The sequence below is a fragment of the Zonotrichia leucophrys genome, chromosome 1A (genome assembly GCF_028769735.1).
Source record: "Zonotrichia leucophrys gambelii isolate GWCS_2022_RI chromosome 1A, RI_Zleu_2.0, whole genome shotgun sequence".
Taxonomy (NCBI): Eukaryota; Metazoa; Chordata; class Aves; order Passeriformes; family Passerellidae; genus Zonotrichia; species Zonotrichia leucophrys.
In genome coordinates, this window is record NC_088170.1 from 8,049,365 (window position 1) to 8,065,778 (window position 16,414).

General features: G+C 45.8%; 1 protein-coding gene across 1 annotated transcript in view; it reads right to left on the bottom strand.

Annotated features, from left to right (window-relative positions):
• Positions 1–1,906: 1,906 nt before the first annotated feature.
• The window catches only part of LOC135456204 (potassium voltage-gated channel subfamily KQT member 1-like), a gene marked incomplete at its 5' end in the record, with an annotated part of 404,683 nt that continues 390,175 nt past the window's right edge, over positions 1,907–16,414 (bottom strand). Inside the window, one exon of the mRNA XM_064729935.1 lies at positions 1,907–3,989. Coding sequence (XP_064586005.1) covers positions 3,855–3,989 — 135 coding nt within the window. The remainder of the gene's footprint in view (positions 3,990–16,414) is intronic.

Below are 16,414 nucleotides of genomic sequence, written 5' to 3' on the forward strand. Positions count from 1 at the left end.
TTCTAGAAGTCCTGTTGAATTGTATGGAAGACAAGGAGGAGATTAATGAGCCTGAACACGACTTCAGCAAGCGCAGTCATGCCTGACTAATCCACTTACCTTCCACAGCAGTGACAACTGAGATCAACTACCTGCACTTCTTCAAGGCCTTTGGTAGACTCCCCCTTGCCATTGCTAGTTCAGAATTGGAGAAATATGGATGGACAAGGAATTGTCTGGATGGAGTTTCAGTTTACAGATCAATGTCAAAATGGAAACCAGCAATGAGGGACTTGCCTCAATGCTCTGTACTGGGAAAAAACCTACTTAATATCTTCCTCAGTGCCCCCTCAGCAGGTTTGTAGGTAACAACAAGCTGAGCCATGCATGAGGGAGCTTGAGGGAGCTGATGCCATCCAGAGGGACCTGGACAGGCCTGAGAAGTGGGACTATGAGAACCACATCCAGTTCAACAAGGCCAAGTGCAAATGCATTAATATAGTTTGTATGCCTGCACCAAACCATCTTTGCTCAGTGGAAAGGTCAGGAAGTGTCACCACGTGGCCACATCAGTGCTAATTCTGTGTATTTTTCCCCCTGGGCAATCAGAAAGATTTTGCTGGATGGCAAATGGACATTTTCTTAAGTTTGGCTAAGCTATTTTGCTTGAATTTTTTTACCATTAATCTCTTCATATGGTGTGAAAATGGGTGTCTCCCACCAGGCTTCTTCCTTCCTCCTGCAATTTGCTCAAGCCACACCCTCACCTCTCCATTCTGGCAATGGGGAGTGTCCTGGTCACAGGTCCTGCCACGCTGTGGTGTCCACAGTGCCATCTGTAAAGTGAATGTATGGCCAGCACTGCTGGGTTTTCAAACCTGTGAAGGTTCAAGCACTGGCCTCACTCAATACTTTCTGGGGAAACCCTGGCTTGAGTTTAAAACAGACACATGTGCACACACACATGCGTACAGACAGTCTGGCACACATTCTGTTTTTCTGGAGGGACCACTGCGTGCCTCTTTATCTTCTCCTCCCACCCACTCATCCCTTCTGACACTCACCATAGCTGTGACCACTTGTGTTCTATTCAGCTGGATTTTCCAGGCACTTCAGAGTAGTAGGTGTTGCTATATATATAGTGCCTAAACACTTCTGTTGAGGCTGAAGAGTAAGTAAAACACTGTTGCATTACTTGGTCCACCAAGTGATCAGGATATCCCTCACACAAATATCTGCAGTGGTGCAGAAGGAAATGTCACCTCGTGTTGGCCACAGCTGTCCCTGAGCTCTTCTGCTGAAAGCTGCACTGCTCCCTTTAAGAATCGCTGTGGCAAAAGGATCTCCAATCAGATTTATTTTCTTTTACCTGTGGCTGATGAAACAGTGTTAACCCTAATTTGCTGTCCAGTTGCCCGTTTAGGCTGGCCACAGTCAGGGAGGTTTTATGAAGGAATATTGCAGAAGCTCATGACCCTGACTGAAACCAGGAGCAGCTCAATGCTCTGGCAATGATTATTTACTGTTTTTCCCATGTTACATGCTGTATTTGGTCATGTTCAGTAACTCTGCAGTAATCAGACAAGATGGAATGGCGGCTTGTCAGCTGATTTAATTAAAACCACATTGTTTCTTTTTTTTTTTTCTTTTTTATTGCCTCTCACACATCATTAATATTCTGTCTAAGACGCGCCTGCAATCTAAAGATTGGAATCAGTCTCATTGTGCTCTTTCCAAGCTTGAATTCCCAGACACACAAACCTGGGAAAGAGTTTTAAAGGGACAGGTAATAGTTAGAAACTAATTTGATTACATTGAAATGGACCACTCATTTGTCCAAATAAATGCTTATTAAGGGACCAGTCTTTCAGGTTGCTTGTAAATGCAATGCAGGCTTGGCTTTCACGGATATGAGTGGGAATAGAATATATTTAGGATTTCCCAGGAATCAGGTCTTTGCTCTGCAGTCTTCTGCTCATTCAAATTGTTGGTTATGCAAATATATTAAAAAGACTCGACTAAGTAACACTGCACCCATTTTAGCCTGGTTTATTATTTAGGTTTTTAGCAGCAGTGCTGTTATTGCCCATTTTCTGAAGTGCCAGGTAAGATCTATTTCATGGTGACAGTGTTAAAAGGAAACTCCCCAGTCAGACCATTCCCTCTGGGACTCTCTGGCAGTGGCACTCCCAAGGTCAGAGACTTTCTGGGACTCAAGGCCCTTCCTTGGCCTGGCTCCCCTCACACCCCCCTCACATCACACCAGCTTTGCCATGGCAGAGGTGGCAGAGTCCCACGTGTCTCATTCCATGAAGCCACTTGTTCCTGGGGCAGTGACACCGAAACAGCCCAAGCTGCTGCCTCCAAGGAGAGACCCCAGCAAAGGAATCCTGGGATTTTATCCCATCACAGTCTCCCCATGGCCAGTCTCCCCATGTGTCCATCCACCTCGCTGCCATCACGTGTTTCCATCTCCCTTGTTGTCCAAAAGGTTGGCAATTTCCAGCTGCTGCTGCTGTGTCTCAGTGTCCATTCACCTGGCTGGCTGTCACCTGCCTTTGTGCCCTTTGTCACCCCAAAGGTCAGCAGTTCATGCTCTTGTCCTGGGCTCCACCCAGAGCTCAGGCTGTACTTCACTCTGCATTTAAACCTGCATCTCAGCCTGCATTTAACCCTGCATCTCAGCCTGCATTTCCATCTGCAGCTTGCCAGCCCAGCTACCTGCACCAGGGGTGTTCCTCAACAACAGCACGTCAGCCAGCACGTGCACTCGATTTACAGCCAGATTACAAGGCAAAAAATAAATCTAGCATTGAAAATTATACACAGCAGTTTATTTAAACAGCCATTAGCTTTCATCAACAGTGTGTGCATTTCTGTTTTCTTTAAGGAGCCCTGCCACTCTCAATCACAGCTGCAGCCCTCCTGCAGCACCCTGCTTCTCCATGGCTTTAACCCAGCTTCACAGATAGCTCATAGCCAATTAACATACAGGTTCCTTATGTTAAAATTAAGGCAACTGGAGTCAACAACCTCTGCTGAATGAAGGTAAAAGCTTGAGAACATTTTGCATAACAGTCATCAGAGTAGCTGATAACTATTACAGTGTTCTGGTGAAGTAAGCCTACGCAGATCCTATCTCTCCTGCCTGTCTGTTCCAACATGCATCTCATCTCACTGGCAGCCCTTTGCTTTAATTAGCTGAAGTCTCTGCTTCAGCCTTTCATATGTCAACCAGCCTGTGTACACTTCCATATTTTTAATCAGTAGCCTGTTGTCTTTACTTTGTCATTCGCACCAGCATATAAATCTGCCCTTCTTATGATCCTCACTGCTTGGTAGAAGTCAAAACATGCTGTTTAATTTTCCTGTTCACTGATTTCCATTTGTTTCATGTTCAAATGCTGGCTCCTTTCCCCCTTTGGGGCATGCTGTGAGCATTAAACTTAGTGATTAAATGCCAAAAGAACAGTTCTTTTCCCCTTCCGTGCCCACAAATGGGTCATCCTAACCCTGGCTGGGATGCTTCCCTTGACAGCGTGCCCTGTGCCTGTGTGCTCAGCCCGAGTGGGGCTGGGGGATGGGAGCTGGGCTGCTGCTGGCTGCCAGAGTTCAGCTAAAATAAAATAAAACAGGTGCAGAACTTATGTGCTCTCCTAAGGTCGTGGCTGGCTTCTTGCTGTTTCTTCTTTTTTTAAAATTTTTTTTCTGTTTTTTTTTTTCCTCATTGATCTACTAGTGCAGATTTTTCATTTATTTCATTTATATTTCATTTCACCCATGACACAGATGAGGACACCAAGAGTGAGAGATACCTAGACATGGAAGAGCAGGAGGGTCACGTTGGCTGTCCCCCGGCTTTCACATTTCCTGGGTCACTGGGGGGACTCTGTGGGTGTCTGTGGGTGTCTGACAGGTGGGGTGGCTGCCCCTGGCATCTGTGCCTGATCCCCCAGCTGAGCCTGGAGGGTGCTCAGGATGTCATCCAGCTTCTGGTCCATCTGCATGACCTGTTAGGGAATCAGAGAGCAGAAGAGCTGTCAGATGGTTGCAAATGCTGCTGGTGAGAGGCATTCCGAGGCCAAAAGCAAGGGAAAAGCCTGGCAGGGAGCATGGGCATCTGAGAGCCACCCACTCCCTGAGTTTTGTCCAGCCTGCTGCTCTGGAGCAGATGACACTGCAAAGTCACAGGGACAATGGCAGCAGAAGGACAGGACATTGCTGGCCCGAGGACTCAATTCAAACATTTTGTCTCTCAGCCTTTTCCCAGGGCTGGTGATGATGCATGCTGCAAACATCTGCCCTGAAACTCTCCTTCACTCTTCAGCTTATTGTGAATGTTTTTTTCCCAGTACCTCTCCCAGCCCTCACCACCCTTGCTTGTGGGACATCATGCTTTCCATGCCTGTCCTGGGAAATGGAACAGCCTCCCCTCCCTTCCCACTGTAAATAGATGCCTCGGTGATACATGTTACAGTCAGAGATCCCACCAGATATGGTGTTTATTCCCATGCACTTTTAGGAGGATAGCCTACTAAAAACCTCATATTGACACCAATGGCTTCATTAAAAAAAAGAAAAAGGAGCAGCCATTCTATAGGAAGGCATGCTAATTCCTTCTCTCATTTCTTTGCTTTCTAGCTGAAATTTCACAGCTTTAGTCCCTAGTAGAGGAGTCCTTCCTAATTGTTATTATTATATCATTATCATTAAGCAGGGAAAGGCAAATATGATTTTTTAAAGGGAAGCTGCACTCATGCTTCCTAGTATTTTGAAACTTCTGATCTTTTTTTAGGAGCACATAGCTGGCATTATGCCCTTGTGCTGGTAGGGCTTTCCTTCACTACAAATGGCTCCCACTCACCTCAGCATCGCCCAGTGGGACAGGCTGGGGGCTGGGGGCTGCTTGATTTTGCTCCAAAGGCAGAACTATGGCCAGCATCGTGTAATCAGCTGGGATCACTTCTAATGATGCTTGAACACAGTGCAGCTTTGTGTTATAGATGAGCCCAAGAAAAAGGAGCATTTTGAAGAACATTGAATGGTTCACTTTACAGTTATCTGCTGTGAAACTGTGAGCCTCTGCAAACTGTGATCTGTCCCAGTGGGTCTAATAAACTTTGATAGCAAACCTTTTAGAGTGATATCAGATCTAAACTGAGCTTTCATTAAAAAGGGAGGCAGAGAGAATGAGAGGGAGAGAGAACGATTCCAGCCTTTTTCTGAGCAAAGATAACTTTGGAAATGGCCATTGGCAGCGTGGACTGAAAGCTTAGCAGGCTGAGATTGCTTTAAAAGCCAAGGCAAGGAAAATCACCTTATCCACTTTTGCCTCTTCTGTCTCTTCTCACTCCAAGTGTTGGCTCCCCTGTGGGCCCCTCAAACCTCAAGGTACCAGGAGCTTATTCAAGTTTTATCTCTTTGGTTACCACTATTGTCTCCTAAATACAACCTGCTGGGGAAAGAGGGAGTAGAGAATCTCTGCTACATCCTAGAGGGAGAGATGTGCTTGTCTCTCTTCCATTTCTATATTTACAACTGCTAGCTTCTGGTAAGAAAAGCCCTTCTCCCTGCCTCTGTTTAGGTGTGTGGGTTATCTGAGGCAGTGTTTACAAGCAAGAAGGGAGTGTTTAGGACGTGGCTTGGACAGCAGAGCCCTTCACTACAATTTCTGCCTTCCAGGTGCATGGCCAGCACTGCCTGAGCCATCAATCACTGACAAAAGCGCTGTCATTGCTCTGTCTCAGGCACAACAGCCCCAAATTCTGCTCAGCACTGACTTGGCTGACAGTCTGAAAGTCACTAGTGGTTTAAGGGTTAAGCAGCATGGAATTAATTTGAAAACCACAGCCTTTATTTTCTCCTCCATTCTTGAAAAGCCTGTTTGGCTGATGCTGGTAATGACTCAACAGAATCTTTCTTAAGCAGAAATGTTGCTGCAGAGCAGAAACCAAAGCAGAACTAATGTATTGCAATAGGGTACAAAGAAGTGTAGGCAGGGAAATGGGATCAGGCAGATGAAAGCTCTTTTGGGGCTTTCTTTTGTGAGGCTTTGTTGATTTTGATCTGCACGCTTTATCTTAGATAAGCTATGCCTGCATATTCCATATCATTTAAACTCTGCTGGATTTCACTGTATTTTGCCAGCTCAGTGAAAGAATGTGACAGGGAATAATTCTGTGCACTCTTTTTTTTTTCCAGGAGAAGAGGAGGGTGGAGAATATTTATTTGTAGGGATGGAAATCCTTACACAGGGGAGTAGATGACACCACATTTCTGTCACACCTTCCACATGAGGATCGGCAAACATTTCCTGAACGCCAGCAAACAAAACTGCACAGTTCTCCTGTGTCAATCCTACACAGGAGGGTTTTCATGATAATTTTTGAGATTAGAAGCAGAAATTAAGTGCAAAAATTAAGTGGCCCATAGGAGGATGTAGTCAGCACCTTGTGGAATTGGAGGTTTTTAAAGAAGGGCCTGATTTGGAGGCTGGTTAGCTCTGACCAGGGAGTGGCCAAAGAAGAGCTGTGGACACTTGGCCTGAGGTCAGTAGGATGACTTGCAGGGTTAGAGGAATTTTCACTGGGTGAAGGTTGTTTCCACAGGAGGGTCCTGGTTTCAGGTTTCTCCAAATCCACCTCACAGCTCTGACTTTCCCTAAGCCCAAACAGAAGTTGCCTGTTTTGAGCAACACCCCCAGGCGAGCGCTGGGAAAGGGTTAAACAGAGCAACGTGTGTTTTTCAGATAAGTAAAGTGAGAAGCCATCCAGAGCTGGCTGCAGAGTTTCCAGAGAGATGTGATATGGCCCTCCCTGGCTCAGTGGAGACAGGTGAGCTTGGCAGCTGTCCATGGGCAAATGGCAACAAAACTCCCCTTCTCCCACCTCACAATAGCGCTCTGGAGATGAGCTATAAAATTGTTAAAACGCTTTTGTATCCTTTCAACTGCCCTGTAGAAAGGAGGCTTGCAAAAGCAGTTTAAGAATATTGCACTGTTGTTATTGGGACTGTGAGGTGAGCTGGAGGAGTGTTGAAATGTGTTATTTATTCTAACATCCCCCCGTGAAAGGGGGCTGGACTCCATGGTGACATGCAGGGCTGTTGGAAAAAAAAGCAAAAAAAAGCAAAAAGGCACAGCAAGCCACAAAGTCAGTCAAACCATGGTGCTCAAGGTGTCCCTCCCCTTCACCTTGAGCACCAGATTGGCTTTCAACATCCATGGGCTGTTTGAGGATACTTTGAGCCTCTGTTTGTGAGAGCTGGTGATGCTTAAATACATCTTTTTACCTCAGGTGACTCCTGCTGCAGAAAAGGCTTGTGGAGAAAGACCCCTGGCATGGCAGCAGGACAGATGAAGAGGGCTGGGTCATAATGGGGGTTTGCCGCATGCCAGACAGATTCCCAGCTCCCATGAGAGCTTTTTATTCTGCCATATTTTGCACACACAGGCCATAAACAAAATGCTTGTGTGGAAAACAGTTGGAGTAGCCACATGGTCTCCCCCAATTCCTCTCACTTCAGGCCAGGAAAATCCCTCCCCCTGTTGGTTTGCTGACACCCCTAGGTTTTGTCTATCTTTTTAATATGATTTATGGAGGCTGGGAAAGCCAGTAGCAGTTATGTGCACAACACACTGGCTTGAACTATTTCCAGAGAGGCAGCAGAAGGGGAAGATGGTCTGCTGGAGCACTGGAGTCAATCTGCAAACCCACAAACGCACTCACATGTTGCTAAGGCAGTGAAGCTTTGCACGAAACGCTTAACCCCACAGATTACATAAATTTGCTGTCACCTCCTGGAGACTCTGCTCTCTGCCTCCAAAGCACCAGAGTCCTGAGCTCAGCCCACTGAACACCCCTTGTCTAGCAATGGAGAACTCTGTGCTCTCCAACTCTCTACTCTTGGCTTTACCAATACATTTCCTCTGTTTCCAGCCCTTGCTGCAGCTTCTGCTCCTGAGGTAGCTTCAATGAACCAGGATCCATTCTCTGACTTAAACACAGCTGCCTGGAAGGTTTTAACACCAACTGCTTGGAAAAGAGTAGTTTGATAGGTAGGATTTATTTTGTGTGGACAGAAGTGTGCTTATGAACCTTAGTCTGCCATGAGCTGTTTCTACCTGTGGGTATGTGATTCTGATACTCCCTGCTTGTTATTTGTGGTAGGTCACCTAATGCCAGTTTGGTATTAGTGCAGTAAAATCAGATGTGATTTAGCTGAACTGGTGCAATCCATTTTATGGATGCTTCCATTTCTGACTCATGTGACATATTGATTTAGCTGAAGCTCGTTATCCAGAAATTTGTACCATTTTCACATATTGACCAGATCTGTCACATGATGCTTCTTCTCATTCCAGATGGTGGATTGATTTGATTAGATCCTGTGTTTAGTTTTATATGCACATCTGGTCTTGTAGCTTCTCTCTGCCTACAGTTACACCCAATTATTCAAACTAATTGCCTATTGTACACTTCGAAGCCTGAATTGTTTGTTTTAGGAATTGCTTTATTTTTTAGCATGTGGATTTATTGCTGCCCAGAGACTGCTGGTTCTGGGAAGGGACATCTTTTGTCTACAGCACTGCCTGCAAAACTGCCTCCCTCCCACCTTGCTTGTCCTGTTAGATATTGCACTGAGGTGGAATGCTGAATCCACTGAAACATTTTTCCCTTTCAGCAAGGCCAGACAATGTCAGTGTTGACACAACCTGCTGGTAGCTGTGAGGAAGCCAATGGCCACAGCAGGCACAGAGATGAGGATTAGCCTGGGGAGATTTCTCTTGTGCAAGGTGTGGCTCTGGAGCAAACTCTGCTCCAACCAAGTGCTTATGGATGTGCTTGAAGCATGTGAAGAGTCTTCCTGAGTTCACCAAATATTTAAGTGCTTTGCTGGAGTGGAGCCAGAATGGTCAATAGTTTGTAGGATTATACCTTTAGGATAAGCTTTTGGAGTCTCCTAAGTACTCAAACACTCATATGCCCAGAGATATATCTACATCACCATTTCTCAGGTCTCTGGGGAGTAATAATTGTCATTTATCATGACATCCTGCTGGAAAAAACCTTTCATACTAGCGGAGAACTAGCAGCTTGTGTCTCTGAAACAACAGGAGGGCTTTGATGAGCAGGATCCCATGAACAGGATCCCATTATCTGGCTGGTTTTGGGATGAGTTGTGACGGAGCTGGAATTGGCGTCAATTCTACAACGATACTGTAGGAAAAAAATCAGCCCTGCCAGGTGGGACAGACACAGGGAAACACTTCACAGTGGGACATCAGTGTCCTGTAGGCAGCTGCCAGCACCACCTGGCCCAGCTCTGAGCTGTGCTGCCTTGCTGGGCTATGCAGACAGCACAGAAACATCAGCTCCACACCAGGAGCTCTTGCAGCAACCTCAAAGGTCAGGTAAACAGGAACATGAGTAGAACCTAAATAAGCTCCACTTCCATGTTGTTCTGGCAGATCCAATTCTTCGTGAACACACAAAAATATATGAACCACCAGACTGTCATGTTTGACTTATTCCATGTACCCCTTACTTAGCAGATATCAGGTGTTTATTTTCATTCCATGGGACTTATCTGGATAGCACCACCATTTTCCAGGCCTCCCTTCCTTTCTCCCAAACATCCCCACCCATTCTTAGGTCAGGTGTTACAACCTCTGTCGGCCTAGGCTATGGTAGTCTTTATTTTAAGTATAGCTTCATTTATTTTGGTTTCCATCTACCTTTCCTGTTTCAATGAAAGCACAGAGTCTGTCCCCCTGCCCTGTGCTCCTGGGGTATTTCCTGCCTGTACCCTCTCGGTGAGCATTTTATTTTTGCATTTCCCATGCCACAGCTGCACTGATGAAGCTTCCCAGTAAGACCTGTGTCTGTGGTTGATGTTTTTGATGTAAGATGCCTTTTGCTAAGCAACTATCACAAGTTGAGCTCTGGCTTTCTAAGCCAGGCCTGGTCAGCACTCAGGTTATGTGTTACTGCTTTGGGGAAGGTGTGATTTATTTTTTTTAAATGAATCCTTGTTTCCTAAACAAATGAGGTCTGGCTGATGATATATCTATGTGTATATTGCTATGGCAGCTTTGGATTAAGCTGGCCAACTTCAGACATATTTGCCAGAGAATCCTTGCAGATAAAAAGTTCATACAGATTTCTGAAAGTTTGGCACTTGTGCAGAAGACAGACATCCAAATTAGTGCCTCTTTGAAGGAAGGGCAGAAGAGGAAGGTGAACTGTATTATTAGACCCCAGAGAATCCACACAGGATGCCCTGACCACAGGAAAAGCTTTATTCAGCTCTCGCCCCTTATTAGCCTCGGATAATCAACCACAAAATAGAGACTCACAGGAAACCAGGCAGCACAATTTCTACTGCTCCCAGAAGTACTTGTTTCTGGCTCAAGAAATTCAAGTGGTGCCTCTCTTTGAGTGGACACGAGGGTACCTTCCCACAGCTGCCTGCTGAGCTGGGCTCCTGTGAGATATTGTCCCATTTTACCTCTTTCCACGTGCACCTGTCTATCTTTGTGACATCTGGAATTTGTTCCCCCCAGCAGGTGAATGGGACTTTGCAGAACTCTCTGTCTCCCGAGCCATGGACATAAATGGATATTTTTGTCGTTGCAGGACGTTTTGTTCCTCACCCTCCCCTGGATCCTGCTCAGATCCTCCCTGTAATCTGTGCCATCTCTGCCTGTGACATGGCTGCTCTGCCGCGCCCGGGATGACGCACTGCCCTGCCATTTCTCAGCTCCTTGCATTGTGTGGCTGCAGGTCCTGCTCAAAGCCAGCCTGGAGACAAACAACAGGCAGAAATAACACAGCCAGCCCGGCCTCAGAAGTGGATCTGCAGCCTCTGTGAGTCACGCTGCAATTTCACAATAAAGCCACCTTGTAAGTTATGCTCCAAGACGCTGATTAATTTAATTTTTAAATCTCCAAACAATACTGGACAGAGAGGAACAATAAAAAGAAAAAGCAGCACTGAGTACTCCAGTGGTGCCAAAGGAGCACTGAGAAAGGAGTGACCTTAAGCCTTTCACTCAGCATTTTAGATGGGTGTGATGAACTTGGTGCTTGCATCTCACCTAACCCCTTGAACAGATGGTATCAAGCCTTCACTTTGGCTTTTTTGAGCTCAGATAAATCCCCTTCGTGAGAATGACATCTAACCACACCAGCCTCATGGCTAGATAGGGTTCACCAGTTCCTGCCAGGGGAAGGTCGCTTTGGGCTGCTTCTCTTCAGTTTGGTTGCAAGAATAACTTGCTGATACTGAACCCAGTGGGAGAATTTCCTTAGTCCAGCCCTGCTGACCTGACATACCTGATGGACTGTGAGTGCCAAGGTAATTTTCATGCACTTTATCACAGCTGTTGATGCACAACTGCTCTTCATTCACACACACAGGCACACACACACACACAAATATCCCTGCTTGAGATTATCAGCCCATCTTTACTTGTAGGGTGGTGAGAAAGGCAAAGCGAGAGGGAGTGTTGTTATTGGGAGGAGCACAGGCATTATAGTGATGGAGATTTAGATAGCAAGACATGTAGGTACTAGAAAAGTTCCAGACAGCTCTTGTAGGACTTGACCAGGAGCTCAGAAACCTAAGATCCAGTCTAGACCCCAGGCCAGCCTCTGTGCATTGAGCACAAGTCACTTCTTGGATAAGCCTTATCAATATTTGTTAATCATGTGGATCACATAATCTGTGACATGAAATCACTTGAAATTGGATAGGTTTCAGTCTTGGAACAAAACAAAAGACAAACAAAAAGGGAGCAGTAATCGAATGTGGGGGCTGAATGTTGGCTGTAGGAAGGAAGGAAGGAAGTTGTGCTGGAAAAAGAAGCTTGGTCCCTGTTGGCAGAGGACAGGATGAGGGAAGATGGTGCCTTTGCCTTTCCTAGCGTTGGCTCTTTGAGGATTGACATGGACACAGCAGAACAAGGTTGGAAGTGTGGTGTGCTGGTCATGCCAGGAGGAAAAAGATAACCAGGGAGCAAAAGGATGATTGTCTGGGGATCAGAGGCTGTCACTGGGAGGCCAGTCTGGGCCTCTCTTTTCAGTTTACACCATTTTAGCCACACCCTGTAGCCAGACTAATGGTCTGTGTGCAGATTTGTGCTGCTGCCAGAAGAACCAAGCTCACAACAAGCCCTGACCATTGGGGAGCCTGTCCTGGGCCCTCATTTTGCTGTGCCCTGTTTCAGTGAAAGGAATCCCAGGAGAAGCTGACTTGTGAGGGTCTTGGGAAGTGAGAGCTGGGCCTTTGCACCATGAGCTGCTGTTGAACAGGTCAAATGAAAACTTCTGCCCTCATTCCTGCTCTGCTCAGCATGGGACAAGTCCCTGGGGTTGCCTTTACACAGCACACTCACTGCAAGTGCCACAGCCTCTGAAGGTGCCACAGGACTTTGCACAACACTCACAGGGTGGTTGGAGGGAGAAGCTGCAGAAACACAGGGTGGTGTTACCTGTTTAAATAGCCAGGATTTCAAAACATCATTGTTTCCTCATTAAACCACAGAAACCCAGAGCAAGTGAAATATTATCAGGCAGTGCTGATTGAGGGTGTAGCAGTTCTTGATTCTGACTGACTCAACGTGCTTTGCTGAGCCCTTTGGTTTTAGCCTGTCTGACTTTATCTGTCATTTGATGGATTTTACTGGCTTGCTGGTTTATTGACAGCACATGTATTTTTAATGAGTTCTTGAAAAAGTCATAGCAAGTGGGTGGACTCTGAACTGCCTTGTCCAGATTTGGGGCTGCAGTGCCCTGGTGCTGAGGGTGTCTGTCTGCCTGTTCAGTCACACCAAGCCAGCATTTGATCCCAGATCAGCAAAACCCACGGGCTTGGATGGTGCAGGAAAAACAACAACACAGCAAGGAACAGTTCATGACTTGATGTGGGATTGCTCAGCACCTGGAAGGGCTGAACAATTCCAGCACAAAGCAGTGCAGGAATGCGCTGTAGCTGCAGCACTGTGTGTGCAGGGCAGCAGAAGAGGCTGCAGGGACAATGAATTTGGCCAGATCTGTCTTTTTCTCCTTCCCAAGCTAGAGAATTCATTGCCTAGTGTGTTCTGTAGCTAAAGAGACGTCCATGGCCATTTAAAACACTGACTGAGAACAGAACACTGAGCAAAGCAGATTTCCCAAACCCGGAATCTCAGCAGCGGCCGTTTTCCATTTCTTGCGTGCTTGAAAAATAAGCGAGAATTTTGAAAAATCAGCATGGCTACATCCCCAGGGGAGACTCAAATAAAGCATTAATTAAAGCAGAGAAAGGGAGGTGTCTTATTTGAACTCTGCTGAGCAGGATGGATTACCTATGAAAGCTGGCAGTGACAGGACAGCTGTGTGAAGAAGCCCGTGGCAGAAGCACCGGTGTCTTGCACAAACAACAGGAGACAGGGCGGGAGACACAGAGCCATAATTGCCACACAGATTTCTTCCTCATGAGGCACTTGCTAAGTCAGCAGAAACCTGCCTCAGTTTTCTGTTGCAAGGCACTGTGCTGTTAATTAAGGGGTAAAAAGAAAATTCAGCTATGCTTACTATTGCTTTTACAGCTCTTCAGCCTTATCCTGCAGGGAATACTGACAGGGGAGACCATTATATACCTATATATATATTTATTTATATAAAATTTTTCTCCTCCATGTTTCTTCTTTTTTCATGTATCATTGCAGAGAAAAAGTACAGCAATAATAAAAAGGGACGTGTATTAACATGAACATGGAGGTGTGGGAATATGAGAATGGCCCAGTGAGATTTCACTGTCCCAGCATTTAGTAGAACAATTTAAACCAGTGCTGAAGTTTTAATTAAGATTTTGGGTTACTGGCTTTGTTGAGGTTCTAGAGGTAGAACTGGGAAGCCATGGAAATCTTTATGCAACTTTCTGCTAGGAGGGAAAGCATATATTTTTCATGTCAGAAAGCTAAAATCCATTAATAAATCAAATAATCCAATAATAGAGGAATAAGCTATAATTCATTAATATAATAGGTAACACTCTTGACCACTGAGAACCCTACAGATTTAATTGCTTACAATAAGTAGCTACATCTACTTATAACAGAATTGTACAAATCTTTGAGGTGGGGAAAGACCTTCAAGATCATCATGTCCTACCTTTCCTTTACTTTTATTCACCATGAACTGTGACTTTAATCTACTGGATCAATATAATCTATATATCTAAGCCATATTTAATTATTGGCAGGGGTATTGTCCCCAGTCTAGGTGCCAGGGCCATGGATGCCTCCTCCTCCATGCTGAAATGAAAATTTTACTGCTTGCAGATTACACAGGAGCAGAGGGAAAAAGCAATAGCCCCAAGGAGGGGGTCTTATGCTGTGCTCCAGCTGAGGCAAATTGCACCCCATAAAAAAAATGGGGTTCCTCACCCTTCTGTCCCTTACCTCTGCACAGTTAGCTGAAATGTCCATGGTAAGGCAAAAAATAGGTTTTTTTTCTAGGAATTTGAGCTAAGGTTTTAATTACTGTTAATAAGGATGTGGATTTTCTGTCCTGCAAAAAGATTAAGAAAAAATTCTCCAAGCCCCCAGACTGTGCCAAGCCTGGGTACAAGTAAACAGTTTCTTTGCCATGCAATCTAATTTCCCCCCTTTATTATTTGCTAATGATCTGCAGAAGACAAAAATCGCTGTGAAATACATGATCCCCTCCCTTTTCATTTTGAAACCACTGAGAAACCTCCATTCAAATCTCTGTTTGGTTTTTGCTCATTATTCCTGAAAAATTCATCAAAATCAATATGACTCCTTGTGGCGCAGCAGATCCTGCAAATTTTGACTTTTTGATGTAGGAGCTCCTGCCAGCTTTATTTCAGAGACTTGCACCTTAGAAGAAAAACGTGCCAAAAGCACACAAAATCAGAGGGGAGGGGAAGGTAAGAGTTACCCCATCCTTGGGCTGTTTGGCTGCAGAGACATCACTGCTCTTGTGGGGCTTCACCTCCATGCCCAGCCCTGGCAGGAGAGGCAGAGGGGAGCAGGATTCATGTGCACAAGGGGGTGAAAATGAAGATTTGCCCATCTGTGGTGCCAGCCAAAATGCTGTGCCCTCCTCAGCCTTTCCCAGGGCTCTCCCCAGGCACTCCCAGGGGTTACTCAGCTCAGGGTGGTTTCAGTGCCCTGGGTCACAGTGGAATTTTGGACATGGCTCTGTTTACCCGCATCATTTGGGGATGGCCAGTGAATGTGGCAATCTGAAACACTGCTTGAAAGCCAGATGTGGTGCTCAGGAGCGGATCTGCTTGGGCAGCTGGGGAAGATTAAATCCTCTTGTTGGCCACAGGGCAGCGTGGGGTGGCACTTGGGACATTAGGCAGAGCTGAGAGAGGCTTTTGCAGTAAAACCAAAAACTTTGCTGGTCTCCAAAGCCTGCAAAGGTTTCAGAGCCTTTCAGTAAACCTGGATTGAGCAGATTTATAATTTCAGGGAGGAACCTCTTAAACCACCCTGGTATATGCATGATTTTGAGCCTAGACCCGGCCACACTTGGCACTTTGGAAGTTTTTCTTTGGGTTTTTTGCATACAAATCCAAAACACAATGTAGACTCAGCAGGGAGGAACCGATGCAGACCAAAACTGCTGAGTTTAGCACAGCTCTAATTATAATCTCTTCACAGCGCTGGTTTTATTTATTATTGTTTGTACTGTGGTAGCAGTGAGGGGCTCCAAGCAGCTCTGGGGCTGCACTGTGGAAAAGGCAGAGAAGGAGGCAGCATCCCCAGCCTGAAGAGAGCATATTCTAAATAAACAAAAAAGATAAAGAATGAGGGAAAGACACAAAGCACGTAAGCAGAGCGATCAGGGGGTGCTGGCAAGGCAAGGCTTTTCTTTGCGTCTCTCTTCTCTCACCCACACACAAAATTGTGTTTGTTTACCCTGTAAACTCTTTGGGGTCAGGGCTGCATTTTCCAGAATGTTTAGGGAGATGGGATGCAAGAAATGTTGGAGAAATGGAGGTGCTGAAGGCAGCAGCAGCAGCAGCAGATCAGCAGCCCATGGGACCACGATGCTGGATTTTGGCAGTGAGGATGGGAGGAGGAGGAAGGTGATGGGGAGGAAGGGCAGAGGAGGAGGCTGACTGCCCTCCTTAGCTTGGGTCAGGTCAGAAAACCCACTCTGACAACCTGCGACAAGCCACCAGAGCACTCCATGCTGCAGATTCCTCTGGGGTTGAGCAGGGCTAAAGTGGCATAATTAATTCTTCCTTGGTGTAAAGTGCTTTGAGATACTCAGGTAAAAGGTGCTGGACAATTGCAAAGATTTATTTTTCATAAACCTCTTCACATATTCTTTTCACTTAGGCCAAGTCAAGGCCAAAAGCCAGGAATTTTAGAGAAACATACTTCTCTCTAATTATATATATATATACATAC